Consider the following 13,710-nt stretch of genomic DNA (forward strand, 5'->3'; position numbering starts at 1 on the left):
TCTGAGTCTCAGGCTTTTCACCTGGAAACAAGGGATCAACCATTGCTTTTCCCTCGCGGTACTGTTGTGGGATTAACTTCTCTAATAAACACCTTCAGCACTTAGGAAAGATCCCCGAATATAGAACCATCAAAACAAACAAAAATCATTACTATTCTCATTGTCCTCATTGCCGACATGGTCCCTGGAAGCTGTCCCTGCAGAAAGCGGGCGGGGCACCCAAAGAGCCAGTCCTTCAGCTGGCCTTGGACCCAGGACGGAAGGAGCCTCCCACCATCCTGAGAAATCTGCTCTCCAGGGGGTGAGCCTGAGGCCTGGGGAGAGGCAGCCCCTGCCAGCCCACCCCCTCTTCTCCCCAGGCTCAGGAGGCGGTCCCCTCAGCTTCTCCCCCAGTGACCACAGACCTCCCAGGCCGGCAGGCAGCGCCTCGACCTCTGACCTGCAGGGACCCCAGGCGGTGGCAAGAGAGCGGCTCTGCCATCATCACCCCTCCAGGGAGAGCAGGGGAGAGGGCGCTGAGTAGGCCCTGGGCACTCCCTTGCAGGCGATGGCTCCCACGGTGCAGGCCCTCTGCTCAGATGGCTCAGAGCAGGTGGGGGCACAGGGGCGGGGCGGGGGTGGGGTGGGGCCGGTGCGGGAGCGCCCCTGTCCCAGGCAAATCAGCAGCGGAAAAGCTAAGGGCTTTTAAGGACAGGGCACGGGGCCTCCCCTCCTCGCGGCTCCGGAGCGCATCAGCTCCGGGGGCCACTCGTGTGGTCCCAGCAGATCCCCGGCCGCCGTCGGCCGAGGCGTGCCCTGCTTCCCCAGCCTGGGGAGCCGCCCGGGCCCTCGACGTCCCTCCACCTGCGCCCCCCGCCCTTCGCCAGCGCCACCTCCCCCTCAGTGTTCGGGACACAGTTTCAAAAGTCACCTCCTGGGACACCTGCCCTGAGCCTGCCTCCCTCCGCAGGCTGGCAAAGGTCTTCCTGCTCCGGGGGAGCCCGCCCCGGCCCGGGTCTCCCCGGCCCGCCCGGCGCCGACCCTCAGCCCCTTTTCCGCGGGGTCCGCCCGCCCGCCCGGGGCGCCAACGCGCACCGGCAGCGCCCCCTGCCGGCGGCTCCCGCATCACAGCGCCCTCTGCCCGCCGGGGTGGCCGCCCCGCCCGGGGCCCAGGCCCCCAAACGAGACAAGACCGGAACGAGGCAAGAGCGTCAGAGGCCTGGGCCTGAGGCCACAGACCCTGCCCAAGCCCCTGCCCTGCCTCCAAGTCACGTCAGCACATCTCTGCCCTCCCGAGCCTGTTTCCCCGCCTGCAAAGCCCGTCCCCCAGTCACCTCCATCTCCGGAGCATCCGCTGGTGCTTCGCGCTGAACCCGGCCCTGAGAAGTCGGCACAGCCCAGGATGGGCAAAGTCACGGCCTCAGGACCCAAACAGAGCAAAGAGGGGGTGGGGGCCCCACGGCGGCCGAGGCCACGCTCTGGGTCGGGGGCTGGAGGCGAAGACGTCGGAGCCTAGCAGGCTCACCGCCCGCGGCGTCTCTCCTCCCGGTTCCCCACGGCTGCTCGGCTGGTTCCTCCTCCTCTCGCCGGCCCGTTACCGTCGAGGCGCCCCAGGCCTCACCTCCGCTGCACGAAGTCCCGCGGTGACCTCCGTCTAGAGTCTCTAGACTCACGGCCAGTTGGGCCCCGACGGTTCCTAAGTTTCGCCTCCACCCCAGGCTCCTGCACCCAACACCCCACATCCGCAAACTCGCCCGGAGTCCCTCCCGGACCCACCGCACAGCACAGGGGCTTGGGCAGGGTCTGTGGCCCACGGGACTCTGAGCCACGCCTGCGCTCCTCCTGGCCCCCAACAGCCTCCACCTGGACTAGAGCGGTGCCGCCTCACCTGCCTCCTTCCTCCACCTGTGTCTCCAATCTGGGACCCCCCCCCACCTCAGAGCTCATCCCTTGGGCCTCCCAGGACCCTGTCTGGGCTCCCAGCTTGCTCCCAGTTCGTAGGGCCTCTGACCTCTGACCTTCTGTTGGGTCTGAACCTTCCTAAAGTAGGAAGCCCTCTTTTTTTTTTTTTTTTTTTTTTTTTGGCTTTTTTTTTTTTAGGGCTGCACCTGCAGCATGTGGCAGTTCCCAAACTAGGGGCCAAGTCAGAGTTACAGCTGCCGGCCTATACCACAGCAACGCCAGATCCTTTACCCCCTGAGTGAGGACAGGAATTGAACTTGCATCCTTTATTTATTTTTTTGTCTTTTTGCCATTTCTTGGGCCCATCCCGCGGCATATGGAGGTTCCCAGGCTAAGGGTCGAATCAGAGCTGTAGCTGCCAGCCTACGCCACAGCCACAGCAACTCAGGATCTGAGCCGCGTCTGCGACCCACACCACAGCTCATGGCAACGCCGGATCCTTAACCCACTGAGCAAGGCCATGGATGGAACACCGCAGCCTCATGGTTCCTAGTTGGACTCATTAACTGCTGAGCCATGATGGGAACTCCCAGGAGGGCCTCTTTAAGCAAAAGAATGCAGCCTTACAATTACAAAATGAGGGAACCTGGGGAGAGTCAGAATGGCAGAGGGTGGTTTTAACGACTTGTGATAACAGCTTGCTTGCCTGGTGCGGCCTCTTGGGAAAAAGCAGCTTGGTGGTACCTCTCCAAGCCCAGCACACGGCCTCTGCATCAACCCCCAACAGACACATGTTCTAGAACGTTCATGGCTCTCTTCCTAATAGCCTCCCACCACCCCCACCCCGACCCTGGCCACGTGGCCTCCCAGCTGCCTCTAAATATTCTTTTTAATTTGCAGCTTCTGAATAGGCACAAAAAAAGGGTGAGTCCCTATGTACCACAATCCAGCTTCCATTCCCACCAACATTTTTTTACATGTGTGCATCTACCCACCTTTGAGCATTTAAAAAAATAAAGTAGATTGAATAAAATAGAAAACATCCGAAAAAGAAGGGTATTCTTCTGAAAAATGTTTGCCTCATCTTTGTGTCTCTCCTGTGTCGGAATATTAAGATGTGTTTGAAAAATGCTTTTCTGATACTTGGTTAATCTCGCTTTTAACATACCTTTTTTCCTTTTTCGGGCTGCACCTGCGGCATGTGGAGGTTCCCAGGCTAGGGGCAGAATGGGAGCTGTAGCTGTGGCTGTGACGGACCCGAGTCACATTTGCAAACGACGCAGATCCTTAACCCACTGGGGGTGGGCAGGGATCAAACTGGCGTCCTCACCGAGGGCAACGCCGGGTCCTTAACTGGCTGAGCCACAACCGAAACTCCTAGTCTTCCTTTTGAACAAAGAGCAGGCCATGCACTTTTTTTTGGTGATAAACAGTCTCCAACAGCATTTCATAACCTTTTCTCATTTTTATCTCAGTTTCATTGTTATGATGTATAAAGTGACACAGATGTTTCCACTTAAGAAGAGCAGTATGGGGAGTTCCTGCTGTGGCTCAGCCAGTTAAGGACCTGACCTAGTGTCCCTGAGGATGCAGGTTCCGTCCCTGGCTTCACTCAGTGGGATAAGGCTGTGGGGTAGGCCAGCAGCTGCAGCTTCAATTCGACCCCTAGCCTGGGAAGCTCCAGGTGCAGCCCTAAAAAGACAAACCAAAAAAAGCCATCTGTTCATGGAACAAATTTTTTTTTTGTCTTTTGTCTTGTTAGGGCTGCCCCCGAGGCACATGGAAGTTCCCAGGCTAGGGGTCCAATCAGGGCTACAGCTGTCCATGGAACAATTTTAAGTTTTATTAAGCAGTAATAGTTTGAGGATTGGGGGGGTGAAAATCTGAGAGTGGCAGGAGAACGACGCGAGGGAAAGGCTTCGGACCTTGGCCTGGCCCAGGCCCCAGTGTGGGACCCCCGGCCGGGTGGCTCTGCCCCTGCCTCCCCGTCCCCCCAGCCCCCAACCCCATAGGCCCTGCCTCACTTCTCAAGAGGAAGGCGGCCTGCAGTTCAGAGAGTCGCCGCGAGAGGGCAGGCGCACACGCCGGCAGATGCCGACGGAGGGGCTGCCAGGGACGCGGGCAGAGAAGCGGCAGCGGCCCGGCAGCCTCGGTTCGATCCCCGGTTCCTCGGCTCCCCAGGCTGCCTTTTAATCCCTCCCCCAGTAAAACAGGTTATCTGTAAAGAACAGATAACCTGAATATAAGATATAGTTTATGAGCCCCTTTCCCTCCCCAGCTTCATCTCAAATTGGAACTGTGAACCTCCAACAAGGGCTGTGAGCTAGAAGGATTTAAGGAATTTTTTATAGCTGGCGCGTGATACAGAGAGTTTGCGAGTAGAGGAATGACATGGTTAAACCATAGGAAAAAGAGAAAGAGAGAGGGAGGGAGAAAGGAAGGAAGAAAATGCAGAGTTCCCGTCACGGTGCAGTGGAAACGAAGCCGACTGAGGTTGCGGGTTCCATCCCTGGCCTCGCTCAGTGGGTGCTGTGGTGTACGTTGCAGGCGCAGCTTGGATCCGGCGTGGCTGGGGCTGTAGTGGAGGCCGGCAGCTCTGATTAGACCCCTTGCCTGGGAACCTCCATATGCCGCCGGTGAGAAAAAAAAAAAAAAAAAAGCAATTTAGAAAGTACAAAGAAAACAAGCAGCAGAACCTCATAAGAGGGATTTTTCATGTCATAAATATTGTCCTAGAATTCTCCCTACACAGCCTCACTCATCTCTCCAGGATGAATGAATCCATGGACAGATGCAATTATTAAGATTGGGTCTCCCAAAGCAATAGAAATTAGAGCAAAAATAAACCCATGGGACCTAATCAAACTGAAAAGCTTTTGCACAGCAAAGGAAACCCAAAAGAAAACAAAAAGACAATTTACAGAATGGGAGAAAATAGTTTCAAATGATGCAACTGACAAGGGCTTAATCTCTAGAATATATAAACAACTTATACAACCCAACAGCAAAAAAACCAATCAATCAATGGAGAAATGGGCAAAAGACCTGAATAGACATTTCTCCAAAGAAGATATACAGATGGCCAACAAACACATGAAAAAATGCTCAACATCGCTGATTATAAGAAAAATGCAAATCAAAACTACCATGAGATACCACCTCACACCAGTCAGAATGGCCATCATTAATAAATCCACAAATAACAAGTGCTGGAGGGGCTGTGGAGAAAAGGGAACCCTCCTGCACTGGTCGTGGGAATGTAAAATGGTACAGCCACTATGGAGAACAGTTTGGAGATACCTTAGAAATCTATACATAGAACTTCCAGGAGTTCCCGTCGTGGCGCAGTGGTTAACCAATCCGACTAGGAACCATGAGGTTGCGGGTTCGGTCCCTGCCCTTGCTCAGTGGGTTAAGGATCCGGCGTTGCCGTGAGCTGTGGTGTAGGTTGCAGACACGGCTCGGATCCAGCGTTGCTGTGGCTCTGGTGTAGGCCGATGGCTACAGCTCCGGCTGGACCCCTAGCCTGGGAACCTCCATATGCCGCGGGAGCGGCCCAAGAAATAGCAAAAAGACAAAAAAAAAAAAAAAAAAAAAAAAAAAAAAAGAACTTCCATATGACCCCGCAATCCCACTCTTGGGCATTTATCCGGACAAAGCTCTACTTAAAAGAGACACGTGCACCCGCATGTTCATTGCAGCACTATTCACAATAGCCAGGACATGGAAACAATCCAAATGTCCATCGACAGAGGATTGGATTCGGAAGATGTGGTATATATACACAATGGAATACTACTCAGCCATAAAAAAGAATGACATCATGCCATTTGCAGCAACATGGATGGAACTAGAGAATCTCATACTGAGTGAAATGAGCCAGAAAGACAAAGACAAATACCATATGATATCACTTATAACTGGAATCTAATACCCAGCACAAATGAACATCTCCTCAGAAAAGAAAATCATGGACTTGGAGAAGAGACTTGTGGCTGCCTGATGGGAGAGGGAGGGAGTGGGAGGGATCGGGAGCTTGGGCTTATCAGACACAACTTAGAATAGATTTACAAGGAGATCCTGCTGAGTAGCATTGAGAACTTTGTCTAGATACTCATGTTGCAAAAGAACAAAGGGTGGGGGAAAAAATGTAATTGTAATGTAAGGATAACCTGACCCCCTTGCTGTACAGTGGGAAAATTTTTTTAAAAATTTAAAAATTAAAAAAAAAAAAAGATTGGGTCATGGCACATGTAAATCAACTGTACTCTAATTTTTAAAAAAGCTGGGGTCATGATCCGTGCTATCCCCCCACCGCCCCTGTGTACAGCTAGTGATTCTCCCCCCCCCGCCCCTGTGTACAGCTAGTGATGTGTTTGTACGTGTGCGTAGTTTTTAACTAATGGATAGATTTCGGTGGGAAGTTTTAGGTTTACAGAGAAATTGAGCAGAAAGTACAGAGAATTCCCACATATCCCCTCACACCCCCTGCCCCATTTTCCCCTTAAAATTTTGCATTGGAGTGCAGGACTTCTGCTGCCACGGAAGTGCAGATATTGACATGTAACTATCAAATAAAGTTGATACATTCCGGTTCATTTTCTGTGATCTACCTTCTGCATTTGAGAAACGTGTAGGGACTCGAATTCACCATTACGGTCTCGGTCTCGTATAGAGCAGGTTCACTGCCCCCCGTCCCAGGGTCCTGTGTACTCACCCCCCCCCGCCCCCGCCTCGAACCCCTGCCAACCGCTGGTCTCCTTCTGTCGTGTGACCGGAACCATGCAGTCATCTAGACTTTCTCCTATGAGATCCCTCAATGCTGTTGTTTATTTTGTTTTGTGTTTTTCAGCCGCACCCCCCCCACCCCTGGCACATGGAAGTTCCTGGGCCAGGGATCGAATCTGAGCCACAGCTGCAGCAATGCTGGATCCTCAACCCACTGTGCTGGGCCGGGAATGAACCATGCCTCTGCAGTGATCTGAGCCACTGCCGTCAGACCCTTAACCTGCTGAACCTCAGCAGCAACTCCAGGGTGCCCCCCCCCTTTTTTTGTCGTTTTAGGGCCACACCCGTAGCATGTGGAGGTTCCTAGGCTAGGGGTCTAATCAGAGCTGTAACTGCCGACCTACACCACAGCCACAGCAACATCAGATCCAAGCTGTGTCTGTGACATACACCACAGCTCACGGCAACGCCGGATCCTTAACCCACTGAGCGAGGCCAGGGATCGAACCCACAACCTCATGGTTCCTAGTCGGATTCATTTCCGCTGCGCCACGACGGGAACGCCCAGAGTGCCCGTTTTAATTATTATTTTTTATTCTCGCCATGGAGATTTTAAGGTCTACGCCCAGGAACTTGCAAATATGCAATACAATACGATTAACTGTTGCCACCATGCTGACATTCTTTCCTGTGATGCCTTGGTAACTGCAAGTTTGTGCTTTTTAACTTCCGTCACCCATTTTGCCAACACCCAACCCCCCACTTGTAGCACCCACCAATCTGTTCTCTGTATCTTTGAGACTGGCCGGGGTGGGGGGAGTGGTCATTGTTATTTGTTTTTGAGTTTTGGTTTTTGATTGTGTATCGAAGTGAAATCATGCCCTATGGTATTTGTCTGTCTATCAGACTTATTTTAAGGAGCATGATGCCCTCATGGTGCACTCACATTGCTGCAGATGGTGAGGTTTTATCCTCTTTTGTTTACCTGGGAAAATATTGATCTCACCTTCGTTCTGGAAAAGAGAGGAGAGAGCATTGCCGGATGTAGGATTCTTGGATGTCAGCTTTTGGAGCATTTTGGAGGTGTCATCCCACCGCCTTCTGTCCCCCATGGTTTATGCTGAGAAGTCAGCTGTTCGTCCTATTCGGTTCCCCTGTAAATACAAAGTCAGTTTTCTTCCTGCTTCAGGATTTTCTCCCTGACTTTGATAATTCAGCATTTTTGCTATGCTGTGTCTTCGTGGCTCTTTTTGTATTTACGTTATTTGGAGTTTGTTCAGCTTCTTGGGTGTGTAGGTTACAGATTTCCAATATATTTTGGCAGGTCTTTTCATGTTTTGTCTGCTTCTTTTCCTCTCTCATCTCCTGGTAATTCCATGATGTGTGTGGTGAGGTGCTTATCAGTGTCCCCCATTTCTCTAGGCGCTCTTCCTTTTTTCTCTCCTTTAATTTGCATAAGCTCCGTATCTACTGTTAAGCCTTTGTAAACATATTTAACATGCCTGTTTTGAAGTCCTTTTATGATAAACCTTTTAAAAAGTCTTTTTATATAAATCTGACCTCACAGGGAGTTTCTGTTGCCTGGTGTTCCCCCCCCCCCAGTATAGGTCATGCTCTCCTGTTTTGTTTTTACTGTTTTATTTATTTATTTATTTTCTCTTTTCTAGGGCCGCCCCCGCGGCATATGGAGGTTCCCAGGCAAGGGGTCTAATCGGCGCTATAGCCACCGGCCTACGGCAGAGCCACAGCAATGCAGGATCTGAGCTGCGTCTATGACCCACACCACAGCTCACGGCAACACCAGGTCCTTAACCCACTGAGCGAGGCCAGGGATCGAACCTGCAGCCTTATGGTTCCTAGTTGGATACGTTAACTACTGTGCCATGACAGGAACTCCTGTTTTTACTATTTTATACATAAATATATATATATGTGAAATTGGACATTTAAGATCATATATCGTAGCAATTCTGGGTACGGGTTTCCCTACTTTGCTATTGTTACTTGTTTGTTTAGCAGCAAGTGGATTATTATTATTATTTTATGCTTTTTTAGGCCACACCCACGGCATGTGGAGGTTCCCAGGCTAGGGGTCAAATGGGAGCTGTCGCTGCTGGCCTACACCACAGCCACAGCAATGCTGGATCCTTAACCCACTGAGCCTGAGCAAGGCCAGGGATCGAACCTGTGTCCTCAGGGATCCTAGTCAGATTCGTTTCTGCTATGCCACACGGGAACTCCTGACAAGGGGATTATTTCAGTGAGGTCTCCGTGGTGTTCAGCCTCCGGAGTTCCTCCTCAGGGAGGCACCACTTGGGAAAAAGCCCGGAGTCCCCGGGGTTAGAAATTGCTCTACCAACGAATCCAGTCACATGCTGGCTCCTCTGAAGGAACAGGCTGTGATCCATATTTGATGATGTATCCCGAGCCCAGAAGGGCTCCAGCTACCTGGATCGTTCCCCAGTTCCCTCCTGAAAACTAGCCTGTATCTCGAATCTCTGTGGCCTTCCCCCAGAACCGCCACTGTTTGTCAGAGAACTTGGGGCTTGCATTTCTTCACTCTGTGTTGCAAATGAGGTCAGTCCCTTCGGGAAGAGAGTAGGAGCTGTTGTTTTATGGCTGGTTTCTATCTCCAGGCAAAACCTCTGAGCCAGGGAACAAGGTGGAGCATTCCTCTGAGTAAGAGGTGCTGAGCACCTTGGGGAGAGGGGAGGCGGCAGCTGGAGGCGCCTCGAGGAGCCACCACCTCACGAGCCAGGGCAGGCTGACCAGGCGGCCGGGAAGCTCAGCCCACGGCAGTCAGGGTGGAGCCTCAGTTCCCCCAGAGGGGTGCCCCACCTCTCCACCAGCTCGCCCAGTCTCAGTCTCAGCCTCAGCAACAGGCAGCTGGGGCTGCTGGGGAAACACTGACATCCTGCTCCTCCCAGGAAGAAAGCCCTACTGGGAGCTGCGGACCTGAGGGAGGGGCCCTGTGTTCTTGGCCTAGGGGGAGGGGCCTGTGTACTTGACCTGGGGGGAGGGGCCTGTGTACTTGACCTGGGGGGAGGGGCCTGTGTTCTTGGCCTGGGGGGAGGGGCCTGTGTACTTGGCCTGGGGGGAGGGGCCTGTGTACTTGGCCTGGGGGGAGGGGCCCTGTGTTCTTGGCCTGGGGGGAGGGGCCTGTGTACTTGACCTGGGGGGAGGGGCCTGTGTTCTTGACACAAGTCCCAGGGGAGAGTTGGAGCCAGGGTGCTGGGAGGAAGCTGAAGGGAGGGAGGGATTTTGATTCAAATACCACAGTCTCACTTTTCTTACCAAATGTTCAAAAATGTTCTTAAACAGCTGTTTCTTCATTTCTGTCCACCTTCTGGACCACCTCCAGAAACGTTAAATATTTTCGTTTTGTTCACCAGTTTCTTGGGAGTAAATCGGTGAGATTCTCATGCTTGTCCTGCTGGGTCTCCATCTCTGAAGGCAGAGGTGCTGGCATTTACTTTGTCCTTGTCACCATTAGATGCACAAAACCTTTCACATTGCCGGCCTGGACGGAGGCTCAGGGAGCAGTTCCTGAATGAGTGACAAGAGGACAGCTCCATTTTCTCTCCGTTCTCCTGTTAAAACTTTCCCAGGATGACTGTTCAGGGAGGGCCGTTATCCGCTCACCAAAGCCCCTCCCCAGCGTCTCTGGAGCAGCTGAGGGTCTGGTCCGTCTCATAATGACGCAGCTCCAGCTTTCCGTGGACTCGAGGTCCCCTGGGCCCCCACCCCAGCTCCGGGCCTCGAATGGGAGGGAGTGGTCCCCTCTGTCCTCATGTCCTTGGTCTCAAGCTGGCCTTGGTCTCTGACTCAGCCCTGGACCAGCCCCGAAGGAAGGGGGGGCTGTTTCCTGTGGCTGCTGTGACAAGTCACCACAAGCTTCAGTGGCTTCACAACAAAAGATGATTCTCTATTGTTCCGGAGGCCAGAAGCCCCAGCTTATCATTGCTGGGCCCAGGAGGAGGTGGGGGCAGGGCTGGTCCCTCCTGGGGCCTCTGGGGAGGGTCCCTGGCACCTTCCCAGGTCCCAGAGCTGCCGGCCTACCCTCTGTCCCCCAAGCCAGCGGCTGCCTCATCCTCCAGTCCCGAGACCTGTGAGTCCGTCCTCTCACAGGACACCTGCCATCACGCTCTCGGCTCACCTGGATAGCCCGGGACCAGCTCCCCACCTGGAGACCCCCCCAACTTCATCACGTCCACAAAAGTCCCTTTGTCACCTAAGGGAAGGCTCACAGCCTGAGGGGCCAGGACCTGGATGGCTCTGGGCAGTAATCAGCCTGTCACAGGGCCTTAGGCCCCAAGGACTGAGACGGTCTTAGTTGGCTGGTTCCACCTTGGCCCAGTGTGGCCAGTGGCCAACAGTGATTTTTCGTCCTGGGGGCGGCTTTTGAGGGGCCTCCCATGGGGACCCAGCTGCCACCCTCGACGGACTTGCTGCTCCCAGCTGCCCCCCACTCGAAGCCCCCAGGGGCCCGCCCAATCAAGTCCCATGTGTGGGGGCCCGTCTGGTCCCTGGGAGCTGGGCATGTGTGCCCTCCCATGGGGACTGCAGCGCCCCACACCATCCCAGCCCTCTTGCCCCCCTGCAGCCCGGCTCCACGGAGGCACGCGGCACCCAGGCCACAGCAGCCTGGGCTCGGCTCTGCTGGGCTGAGCCCCAGCCCTGCCGCTTCGTAGCCACCAGCCCTCAGGAGAGCCGCTGACCTTTGAGTTCAGGACTTGGTACCGAATTGGTGCTTTGAAAAACACAGACTAAGCCAGCCACCCGGCCCACAGGCCCAGAGGACACACACTCAGCTTCCTAAGAGGGGCCCTCCCCACTCGACTGCAGGTGCCTCAGATTCAGGAGGGTTGGACACCGAGTCCCTCCCCCAATCCCCAGTCCCCCCCGACCCCCCCCCGTCCACAACCCCCCCCCAACTTACCTCCCCAACTTCCACCCCGTTGCACCATTCTGAGGCTTTGAATCAGCTGCAACGGAGCCAAGCCAGAGAGTAGGGCCTTATAACATCCCGTGGGCCTGGGGTTCGGGCAGTGGAGGGGAGGGGCTGGCGGTGAGGCGAGGGGGGCCTGGAGGGGCCGGGGGGGCGGCCTGGGCGCTGCCCCATCTGGCCTGCTGACATCTGGGGCTCCAGGAAGGCCACGGCTTCTGCATCTTCCTCTTCTTTCTCGTCAACTTTTTAAAAAAAACTAAACCTTTTATCTTGAGATCCTTTAGAACCACCCGTATCTTATCAACACTTTTTCTTTTTAAATGGCCACACCTGCCGCATACGCAGTTCCCGGGCCAGGGACTGAATCCGAGCTACAGCTGGGGCAACACCGGATCTTTAACCTACCGTACCAGGCTGGGGATCAAACCCGCGCCACTGCAGTGATCTGAGCTGAGCTGGTCAGATTCTTAACCCACCGCACCACGGCAGGAGCGCCCTCTTATTAACTTTTTACCTGGAAAAATGTCAAACCTGGTTGAGCCTGGAACCGTTGGGACGGCGGGAAGTGCTCAGAGGACCATGGGGGCTGTGCCAGGAGGACCGGGAGGCATCTGGAAGGAGTCTCGCTGGCCAGTCTGGGACAGTGTGAGCATCAGCAATAAATGACAGGAGTTCCCGTCGTGGCTCAGTGGTTAACGAATCCAACTAGGAACCATGAGGTGGCGGGTTCGATCCCTGGCCTTGCTCAGTGGGTTAAGGATCTGGGTTGCCATGAGCTGTGGTGTAGGTCACTGACGTGGCTCAGATCCCGTGTTGCTGTGGCTCTGGTGGAGGCCGGTGGCTACAGCTCCGATTTGACCCCTAACCTGGGAACCTCCATATGCCGCAGCTGCAGCCCTAGAAAAGGCAAAGAGACAAAAATAAATAAAATAAAATAATGATCATAACAATCCAATTTCACAGGATTTCCATCCCATAACCCAAGCATTATACAACTACAGATGTGATAAATTCACCTGCGTAATAAAAAAATTTTTTTTAATAAAATGAAATAAAAGCTGATGGTACCATTTATTTAAAAAAGAAATAAATGATGATAGCGGGGAACCCTGATGCATTGAGGTATGAAAGCATAACCTACTGATGCCCACGAGGAGGAAGAACCCTTGTTTATAGAAGGAGACCTGATCTGACTTTACCCTGCGTGGTCCGATCCCCGTCCAGCACCGCGGGCTCTTCCCTGATTCCCCTCCCGGGCCGGGCCTCCCGCCCTCCCTGGAGAGAGCCAGCACCAGCTGGGTCCTCTGTACGTCCCTCCTTCCCACGGGGCTCGTGCACCTGTCACAGAATCGCTGCACCCAAGTCACTGGCCCCCCGCAAACCTAAGGAAGGAAAGGTCAAGATTTATGGGCTGTCCTTTTTGACCTTAAGATGCCATCCCACCTTCTAAGCGGGGCTTGGACGGATGAATAGGAGTCTTCTGGGAAGAGAAAGGGGACAAGAGCGCCAGGCAGAGGGAGAGCCATGTGGAAAGGCGGGGGGGGTGACATGGATGTGGCGGTGTCCCCCCCTGCTGCGGCTGGAGCCCACGTTTGCGTGGAGGGAAGGGGAATAAGGTAGGATGCAGAGGCGGGGTTGGGGTGGTGGCTTGGAAGGGCCGGTTTTCTGGCAAGGAGCATGGGGTCCATGTAGCAGGGGGCGAGAGGCAGGGGTTGTGGGAGGCATGGAGTTTAGAAACTGCAAGACAGGGAGTTCCCGTCGTGGCTCAGCAGTAATGAACCAACTAGCATAAGGACACGGGTCCCATCCCTGGCCTCGCTCAGCTCACTGGGTTAAGGATCCGGCGTTGCCGGGAGCTGTGGTGTAGGTCGCAGACACAGCTCAGATCCTGCGTTGCTGTGGCTGTGGTGGAGGCCGGCGGCTGCAGCTCTGATTCAACCCCGGGCCTGGGAACCTCCATATGCCGCAGGTGTGGCCCTAAAACGACCAAAAAAAAAAAAAAAAAAGACCCTTGAGGACAGATGGGCAAGTTGATGGGGGTGGCTGGGCCCATAGGACACGGGGCCTGAGCTGGGATGGCCTCGCAGCGTTTCCACCCTGGATCCTCAGTCTTGTCACCTGTGAGGTGGGCACAGGAGGCGGACTTCCAGGGG

At 54.2% G+C, this 13,710-nt stretch overlaps 1 protein-coding gene and 1 long non-coding RNA gene across 2 annotated transcripts in view; both read right to left on the reverse strand.

Moving 5' to 3' along the window:
* EPN2 (epsin 2) overlaps positions 1–1,744 on the reverse strand; it is a 77,624-nt gene extending 75,880 nt beyond the window's left edge. The window contains exon 1 of the mRNA XM_021067960.1: positions 1,314–1,744. Within this exon, the coding sequence (XP_020923619.1) occupies positions 1,314–1,330 (17 nt within the window). The 5' untranslated portion in view covers positions 1,331–1,744. The remainder of the gene's footprint in view (positions 1–1,313) is intronic.
* Positions 7,188–11,854, reverse strand: LOC110256126. The gene is made up of 3 exons (XR_002337396.1): positions 11,549–11,854; positions 9,904–10,155; positions 7,188–7,763 (listed from the first exon to the last, which is right to left on the reverse strand). It is a non-coding gene; the product is annotated as an uncharacterized LOC110256126 (long non-coding RNA).

The sequence above is a fragment of the Sus scrofa genome, chromosome 12 (assembly GCF_000003025.6).
Source record: "Sus scrofa isolate TJ Tabasco breed Duroc chromosome 12, Sscrofa11.1, whole genome shotgun sequence".
Taxonomy (NCBI): Eukaryota; Metazoa; Chordata; class Mammalia; order Artiodactyla; family Suidae; genus Sus; species Sus scrofa.